This window comes from Ananas comosus, linkage group 2 (assembly GCF_001540865.1).
Source record: "Ananas comosus cultivar F153 linkage group 2, ASM154086v1, whole genome shotgun sequence".
Lineage (NCBI taxonomy): Eukaryota > Viridiplantae > Streptophyta > Magnoliopsida > Poales > Bromeliaceae > Ananas > Ananas comosus.
Genome location: NC_033622.1, coordinates 2,186,840 through 2,197,034, shown reverse-complemented (window position 1 = coordinate 2,197,034; position 10,195 = coordinate 2,186,840). Strand labels below are relative to the sequence as shown.

General features: G+C 35.3%; 1 protein-coding gene across 1 annotated transcript; it reads right to left on the bottom strand.

Annotated features, from left to right (window-relative positions):
* LOC109706898 lies at positions 1 to 3,175 on the bottom strand. The gene is made up of 2 exons (XM_020227916.1): positions 1,835 to 3,175; positions 1 to 702 (listed from the first exon to the last, which is right to left on the bottom strand). Exons 1-2 carry the CDS (start codon positions 3,173 to 3,175, stop codon positions 1 to 3), a joined length of 2,043 nt encoding a protein of 680 aa, XP_020083505.1.

Genomic DNA, 10,195 nt, shown 5'->3' with positions numbered 1-10,195 from the left:
TCATAAGGAAACAGAAGATTCCAGATCTAGCTCATCAGCCATTGAGGCCGCTTCGAAGTCCTTCTTTTGGGGTTGTCGTTTTGTCGATCGTCGAGATGCACTTTTCAGTTTGGCCTTTAGCAGCTCCGGCGACTTTTGGGCAAGATCCCCCACATCGAGCTCCTCCATAATACCCTTTTTAGAGCCAAGCCTAGCCAGTTTTCGAGCTAAACTTGATCGAAGGGGCTGCCGATGAGCAAGAGGAGGAAGGGCGTCAAGGGCCATAGAGACCTTCTTAGCTAGCATCTCCGTTGGGGAGGGAGGTCTAGATGACCCCTCGCCGGCAGAGGTGTCTAGGCGCTTGGGGTCAGAAGAAGAGGGAAAAAAGCTAGCTGGCTGCAAGAGCCCGCCATGGTTACCTTCTTCCATACATTGATCCCCATTATGAGGATGCCGATCAACGGACATAGCCTCGCCACGTGCTGCGATCTGATCGTCATTTGATTCAAGAACACCATAATTCACAGACTTAATTTGATCCACCAACTCACTTGGGCCCCCATGCACTATCTTTTGGGTCCCACTTGTCCAAGCTAATACTCCATCACGTGCATTTGAATTATTTAAGCCACTTTTCTTCCATCTGTCAGAACCCATTGGGCCCATTGCTAACTTCATGCTAGTTGGCCTGTTCACATTGNCGGATACCTCTGTGGTCATAAGCTATTTTTGATGATAGAACTTTCAAATCAATAATTGACTTTTGAAGTATATAAAAAATAAATTTTGTGATTTTCGATATTATTTACCTAATAATAAAAAATGCTAAAAATAGACGGCTAAAAATAAAAATCTTATAAAAAGTTGCGATATAGCATTAAAATTTTCGATCAGAGATATTAATTTTGTTCTAAATAATATAAAAAATTTTCTGTCAAAATTTCATATGGTTTAAATACTTCTACACTGTTAAACCTATAAACGGCACACATCAACTATTAAAATTTATCGATTTTGAATCCTTTTGATCAATAAGTAAATTATATCAGAAAATTACAAAATTTATTTTTTAGGTATTTTAAATAAACTAGATTAAGTTTAACAGAGCCATTTGTCGATTCAAAAGTTCTATTATCGAAAATGACTTAGAAGCATGAAGACCTCCGTTCTTTTAATAGCACACTAGTCCTACTATATATATATATATATATATATTGTTTTGATGAGTCCGGTTATAGTGCTTGTAAAAGCACCAAGCATTTGGTGTTTATAAATTTTTTACCATTAGGTCTACTCCTTTGATCATTTTCATCCGTTAGATCATAGTATTCAACCAACCACCCACTCAACCCTAAGGGTCCTATATCATTTTAATCGCACATTTTTTAATTCAATTGTCAAAAATCTACAAGTACTAATTAATAACTTGGTATTTTTAAAGCACAAAAGTTCAATTGTTGTTTTGATTACATAAGGTAGGGTTGGAACTTGGAATGAGAGACTGACCGTTCCTAGAGCAAGTGGCAAAAGGCTTGGTGGTTGGAACCCGAGACCTAAGTTCGAATCATAGTTGATTCATATTTCCAGCTAAGTTTATTTCTAAATGAAATAAATGATTTTAGAAATAAATGAAGTGGGTAGCGTGCTAACTATCTCTCTCTCAAAAAAAAAAAAAAAAACTTGGAGAGAGAGAGAGAGGGAGAGAGAGTGGGGTGAAGGGGGGTGGAGGTTCCGTTATCTCAGTTTTGAGTTGCGTGAGTCGTGAAGCGAGAGTAAGAGAGCGACTAAAATAGAAGGGTGGTGGAAGTAACCCGNCATGCACTATCTTTTGGGTCCCACTTGTCCAAGCTAATACTCCATCACGTGCATTTGAATTATTTAAGCCACTTTTCTTCCATCTGTCAGAACCCATTGGGCCCATTGCTAACTTCATGCTAGTTGGCCTGTTCACATTGGTCTCCCCTTGGTCAACATTTAAAGTAGCAGCATCCCCTCTATGGGCAGGAGTAATCATGGAGGATATTAATGGGTTAAATCTGACACGCTCATTAATGTGATTTTTCCCGTTGAGAGCCATATCACGTGAGTGGTCAGAACGGTCTTTTGTGGCCGGTTCGCCCCGGCCCACGATAAACCCCCGAGTTTCTTGAACCGGGTTATCACGCACACCTCTGTCGGCGGTCGGAGTCGGGCTTATTGTCTTAGGCTGCTGTGATCTTGAACGACGACGGCTACGTCCACGACGCCCAGAGCGACGTCTCACCCGAATCCAGGGGCCAAATAGAAATGTATCATCCTCATTGTCCTGTTGCCTTGAATTCTCCTCACCAGGCTCTCCTTCACTTAAACTATTACTCATTCTAATTGGATCCTTCACTATCATCAACTTTTTTGTGGGACAATCCGTGGGTCGGTGACCCACATGCCCACAGCAAAAGCAGACAACAGGGAGATTCTCATAAGAAATAAGCACATAAGCTTCCCTCTCAAGAGGACCCACCCATAATCCTTGACATAGTGGTTTTGAGAGATCAATCTTAATGCAAACTCGGGCGAACTGTCCCCGGGCCCTAGTAAGCGTCGTATCATCTAACTTGAGTGGCCTACCAACCCGACTAGCAATTTGCAAGAAAATAGGCTGCTTCCAGTACTCAATGGGTAAATTGTGGAAGTGGACCCATACTAGAGCAGTAGAGATCATCTCCTCCATTGGGTTAAAATTTGGCCTCCATCGCATGAGATTAAGGGGTAGACCCCTCACTGTCCATGGGCTAGCTGACAGGATTGATAGCATAGCTTGCTCGCTTGAGAACTTGAACAAGAAGAAACCCGATGGCAGGTCAATAATGTCAAGGTTCCCATCAGTAGGCCAAATAGTGCTTAGGACATTCTTAATAATATGTAAAGGTGGAGGTCTGGTAAGAAACTTACCAATTAATGAGAACTGCCATTCATTTATACTCTCCTGGAGCTCTATTGGATCAATAACTACACGATCTGTAGTTGCAGCCTTAATTCTAGAAAGTTGATCAGCAGTAATAAAGTTAGCATTTATATGAGCAATGTTCTTTCCCACACCTGAAGTAACTTGTGCCCACGAACGAGATTGGGGCATCAATTCGGAATCCTTCTGAGCATGCGACGGAGACGAGGATTCCTTCAAAGGTGGAGGGTCGGGAGGAGGGCCTCCCTCCATGAGGAGGAAGGCAAAGCTACAGGCAAGTCTAGGAGGGACGCTCTCTCTCTCTCTCTCACTCTCTCTCTTTCTCTCTAACACATGAATTCACAGTCATTCACTTTGCATACATAGTTGTTCAATACTTTCTTGCATGTTGCATATTTAATTTAGCATTTCTTATATATCATATGACGGGATTGAATGTAGAATTGTCTTTATTTGATGCAATTCTTATTACTTTGAATTGAAAGGAATGAATGATGGCCAATCGTGCACATGACATGATGCACTTATTTGTTTTTTCTTCACTTCTTGAACTTTCCAATCTTTTTAATACCTAGCAATATATCATTGGCTTATTAACTTAATAAATTGAATCTCTCAAAAAAAAAAAAACTTAACAAATTGAAGGTGGCCACATCTATCGCTTCAAACCCTCAGTTTGAGGCATTAAATCTAGACGATATAATTTAATTTGATAGTTGTGACAAAAACTCTGTCGTTGGCAGCAGATTATTTGCATTTAGTTTTTCTTTTCCTTTTTTTCTGAGACTAATTTACTTGCAAATTTGTGTTTTCAATTCTGTTCAAGCACTATGCTCCCAAATCTATAAAAGGTGATCTCGTTTTTTACATGTTCAATGAAATGCCAATTCAGATATACTGTTGTCAAATTTTTATATTTGCTTTTTATGTGTTCAATGCATGGTCACTTCAGGTATGTGGCTTAAAATTTTGTCGGATTGTACGAGTATTGTATTGCTTTTCAATATGTTGGATGGATTGCAAATTTAGATTTGTTTGCACTTTTTCTGAGGAAATATTTATACAATAATTAAGTTTGGTTTGGATGATGATAATTCATACCTTCTTTTCTTTTTTTTGGGAAAGCAATCAATGATGATAAGATACCTTTCAATAAAGATTCTTTTACTTTTTACCCAATAGTTTTAATAGAAGGGTAGTAAGAATGGTCTCATGGCAATCACTGCCATCCTTAATCTTTCTAAAATTTGATTTACTTGAGAATAAAAATTAGGAGTCTATTTTATATACCAAATAATGATGAATAAGTATATTACCATCTGAGCCATTCTTTTCATAGTTTTCACTTAACATTTTCGATTTGGTTTGAATTTTGCAACTTATTATCAATCTTTTATTTTTCTTGCTTTTTATTAAGCTTCATTAAAACTTTCAAATACGTGCAAGGTGGTCTCGCTTGCTCCCAAATTTATGTAAGGTAATATTGTTCTTCATATGTTCGGTATTTGTTTGATAAATGTTAATTTAGAGGCATTTGGCCAATTAGGAATATATTAGATCTTTTAAAAATTTTGAAGGGTATATTTGATATTATTTATTATTTTTATATGATCAAGAAGAGAGAGAGAGAGGACGTGGGAGATAGCTATCAATTTGAGCATGGATTGGAAGTATTTGTATATCATTTGGATACTTCGGATCGAGATATCCAATCATAAAAGTATTTTAATTCAGATACTGTGTGTTCCCCAATTATTATTATTCAGTTTTTCTATTCGTTATTAGAACATAAGTTATCAGTTCCTANTATAGTTAGGCTAGAATATTATTGATAGCAAAAGATGTTTTTTGCTATCAAGTTTTTAGCCTTTGGATTATTTTTTTTCTTCATTTTTAACCATTGGATTAAATATTATAACCCAGTAAGGACCACTCAACCCTAGGGAGACCACTCAACCTTAAGGGTCTAATATCATCCTAACCCTACAATTTCTCATCCAAGGGTTAAAAACTTGAAAGCAAAAATGACCTTTTATTATCAATAGTACTCCAGCCTAGCTCTCTCTCTCTCTCTCTCTCTCTCTTTATATATATATATATTATAATGTAAAAAAATCTCAGGTTTGGTTTCGTTCAGTTACAATTAAAATCCATACCCGAAGTCAAATCCGTTAAATTTTTATTTTTGATATCGATATCCGAAACTATATCTATCTATCTATGATAAATCCACTCTATTCGAGTCCAAATTCGAATAAAGTTTCAAGTATACGTATCCATTGACATCCCTATGTTCATAAATACATACAAGTACATACTGAGAAAATACATTCTAACGATGGCCATGTCTTCAACACCTAATCAAGAAGTACTCCATCCGCAGCTTCTAGCTTTAACAATTGTCTCATCTTCATTACACATATAATGGTAAGTTTATAGAATTGATTAACTAAAGTTGGAAAAAGGTTTAATGAGAATCAACGAGATCGGGAATCATGGAACCCATTTTAAAGGGATGACATTGGGTGGCTATCACGCTCCGAGATCGCCTAATTTAGGTCCGCTCGGGCACGCGCCCTGACCCACCGAATGGGCAAGAAGATCTTTTCTATCCGAACGAAACAGTAACAGACATCAACCTGTCCAATCATACATGTTATGTGCGAGATCGATATACCAGAGAACAAACTACTACTTAAACGTTCAACTTTAGACATTTAAAGTTCCACAACTACTTGAAACGTTCAACTAAATGAAACTTTAGTAAGTTTACATCATTTGGTTCAGAAAATATTACAAGTCTCTTTCTTGTTACAAAAAAGGGTACAACCTGATCTAACTATGTCCACTATTCTGCGACATTCTTGCCGCGGTCACGTGCCTCGCCAGCAGTGGTAGAATCTGAAAAAGGAGTAAACCACAAAGAGTGAGAGTGATTGTGAGGAAAAAAGGAGGAGAAACGTATAGAAAAGTACATAGCGAGAGAGAATAAAGCTCCTTGTTTTCAAAGTTGGTGAAGAAAGATCATAATGCATTATCAACAATATATATAGTAACGTAGATACACTAAGGGGTTGTTTGGTTCCACGTAAAATTATATAAAAAAAAATTCGATAGAAAAAAAATTTTAGGAGGAAGACAAATTTTATGCCTCTTACAGTTTGGTTTGTAGAAAATAAAAAATAGTTTTCCATCACGATTATTTGGTTGAAAGAAAAAAAAAAGATTAGATAAAAAAAACAATTATATGTACTTCTTCTATTATATATTATATAGTATTAATATATAATAATTTATATATTATTATAATTTACATTTGTAAATTAAATATATCAAAATTATATTATATAATAAATTAATAAATAATATAATATAATATAATATTATAGTACATATATAATACTATATAATAGAAATAAAAAATACATAATATAATATAAATTTTNGGGATAGGTGAAAATTTCTTCTGCTCTTGCTTTCTTTATTGAAACATACAAAGTAAAGGGTCACCTTTCTTTACCCATGCCTTTAGTAGGTTCTTGGTGTGTGTGTGTATATACAGGGAAGAGCTAGAGAATATATATATATATATATATATATATATATATAGAATTGGGCTGGAATATTATTGATAGTATTTGATCCTTTAGTGTTTTGATATTGCTCTAGTTTCCTCATAAACACTTTCCTTTCCAAATTTTGTAAATAACTTTTAATCTTATTTAGAATAAATTAGAAGTCGTTATAGATGAAACTAAATTAAAAACATGTAAAATTATTTACAATAAAAAATTATTTTATGCAAAAATCGACCTATATGATTATTAAAGAAAAAAACATAATGTACATTGCCTACGAAGCATTTTTCTCAATAAAAAAAGAAAATTAATGTATACAAAAGTTCTTATATGATTATTAGGACGTCGTGTCACCAATATAGCTAATGCATTTTAAAAAAATTTTAGATAATAAAGGGACAATTCATACATTTTAATTTTTAAAAATGTTGGCCAATTTGCATAAAAAATCTATTTATTTTGGGCTTTTGCAAAACCGGATAATTTTTTTTATTTTTGCAGATTCGGTCCTAATTTTCAGCAAAGTGACCAAAATACTCTTATTACTTTTTCTCTTTTCTCTTTCTCTCTCCTCTTCGTTTCTCTCGTTCTTTTTTTTTTTTCGCCGAAAAAAATAGCGAAGTCAAAGGCGGAGGCAGACCTCGCCTCTCACCCTCATGCTCTCGCCCTCGCCCTTGCCCTCGCCGACGCAACCCCACCTTCCTCGCCTCCGACCTCGTCAAGGCTGCGTCGCGAATTTTTTTTTTTTTTGCTTTTTTCTTTTCTTTTTTTATTTGACTCTTCTCCACCGTCTCCGACGACGACGTCTCTCTCGCCTTTCCCCGCCCTTCTCGTTCCTCCCTTTCCCTCCTCCCTGCCTCCGACGATGATGCATTTACGCCGGCGCCGATGTCGACACCGTGGAGGTCACTGCGGCGTTGCAGCCTCCGAGCCGGAGGTCCTTAGCGGCGTCGTCACCGGCGCCGTGGTCGTTGGCAGAGAGGGGTGACAAAACAAATATAAAAGAAGCAAGAAAAAAAATAAAAATAAAAAATAATAGAAAAAGAAGGATGAAGATGAAATTGCATCGTTAACTGTAAAAAAAATTATAAGTTGCACTGCTTAAGATGTAAACTGCAGCTTTAAGATAAAAATTACACTCTTTAAATGAAAATTACACTCTTTGAAAGATATTTACATTGTTTCTCCACTTATTACACTCTTTAAGATGTAAACTGCATCCATTAAGATAAAAATTATACTTTTTAAACGAAAGTTGTACTGTTCCTCCTCTTGTTGTACCATTTCTTCTCTTGTTACACTGTTTTTTATCTTAAACTACACCCCTTTAAGAGATATTTATACTATTTTTTCTCTTGTTGCACTTTTTCTTCTCTTGTTGTACTATTTCTCCTCTTGTTATACTGTTTTTATCTTAAACTGCACCCTTTAATAGGAGAAACAGTGTAACAAGAGGAGAAATAGTGCAACATGAGGAGAAACAGTGCAACAAGAGGAGAAACAGTATAAATATCTCTTAAATGGATACAGTTTAAGAAAAAAAATAGTGTAACAAGAGAAAAAATGGTGCAACAAGAGGAGAAACAGTGCAACTTTCGTTTAAAGAGTGTAACTTTCATATTAATGGATGCATTTTATATCTGAAAGAGTGCAATAAGAAAAGAACAGTGTAAATATCTCCCCAAAAGTGTAATTTTTGTTTAAAGAGTGTAATTTTCATCTTAAAATTGCAGTTTACATCTTAAGTAGTGCAACTTGTAATTTTTTTTACAGTTAACGATACAATTTCATATTCATCCTTCTTTTTATATAATTTTTATTTTTATTTTTATTTTCTGTTTCTTCTATAATTTTTTTTTTTATCACTCTCTCTGCCAACAGCCACGGCGTCGGCGGCGACGCCGCTAAGAACCCCCCGCTCCGAGGCTGCAGCGCCGCAGTGACCTCCACGGTGTCCGCGTCGGCGCCGGCGAAGATGCATCGTCGTCTGAGGCGGCAGAGAAGGAGGGAGAGGGAGAGACAACAAGGGCGGGGAAGGGCGAGAGAGACGTCGTCGTCGGAAACGGTGGAGAAGAGTCGAATAAAAAAAGAAAAGAACAAAGCAAAAAAAAAAAAAAAATCGCGATGCAGCCTTGACGGGGTCGGAGGCGAGGAGGTGGGGTTGCGTCGGCGAGGGCAAGGGCGAGGGCGAGAGCATGAGGGTGAGAGGCGAGGTCCGCCTCCGCCTTTGCCTTCGCTACTTTTTTCGGCGAAAAAAAAAAAGAACGAGAAAAACGAAGAGGAGAGAGAAAGAGGAAAGAGAAAAAGTAATAAGAGTATTTTGGTCACTTTGCTGAAAAAGCGGATCGAATCTGTAAAAACAAAAAAGGTGCCCCGATTTTGTAAAAGCTCAAAATAAGTGAATTTTTTATGCAAATTGGCCAAAAATGTTTTGGCTTGTGAGTTATTGTTTTATTCACAAACCCATGTAACTTTATAAGAATGTGTATATAAACAAATTAAAGTTCTTTATATCCTGATTTTCAACACAACATCTTGGAAAACATATATTATTAGTTCTTTTAAATAAGTGAAATATATTGGGTGTTACAGAATACTGTTCTTATAAGGCAATGTTGTATTAAGTGTTTGCACCATCTAACCAAAATTATCCATAATGTGAGTGGCACTATATCAATAACATATAAAAATAATATTTTGAAACAACTATAATGGTAATTTTATTTTTCAAATTTTTAGAGAGAGCAAGAGAAAAGACAATAATATTTTGAAAAACTACTGCACTACTTTTTGGGATGCAAAATATTTTTAGGTCCTCCAAAATGTTATTTTGATAAGACGTCGATGGTACATTTTCTCACTTTTGGAATATACATATAAACTAATTGAATCTTTCAAAAATGTGGCAATACGTTAGCAATATTTAAAGACAATATTTTAAAAAATCTATAATAATATTTTTTTTTTCAAAATTTTAAAAATGAGAGAGAAGACGATATTTTAGAAAAATTGTAACACTACTTTTATATTGCCAAACATTTTGGATCCACAAAATTGTTATCCTAAGAAGATGGTGGTATATTTCTCACTCTTGAAGTGCACATGCAAATACATCAAAAATATATAAAGCCAATATATAAAGTCAATATTCTGAAATAATCGTAACATTACTCTTTTGGGAAAAAAAAATTAAGAGAGAAGAGAGAGAGAGAGAGAGAGAGAGAGAAAAAGAGAGAAGACAACATTATAAAATATTGGGACAACTTTAAATACCACCCTTGTAGTTTCGCATTTTTTCACTTTAGTACCCTGTGGTTTAAAGTGTATCAATTTATTATCTTGTGGTTTTGCACTTTCTTATTTTAGTACCCTGTGGTTTCATTTTTTTCTTTCCGTCGGTTCCTTTGTTAATATTTCGTTAAATTATATATAAAAAAACTTCAGATACCCTATATAGATTTATCGAATATTCACTTTAGTACCCTTTAGTTTTAGTTTTGTCACTCATTTTTTTTCCTTTGTTAATATTTTGTTAAATTATATACAAACAACTTCAGATACCCTACCTAGGTTTATCAGATATTCACTTTAGTACCCTTTAATTTTAACTTTGTCACTGATTTAACGAAAAAAAATTAGTGAAATAGATAATAAGAAAAAGAAAAATGAAACCACATGGTACTAAATTGATACA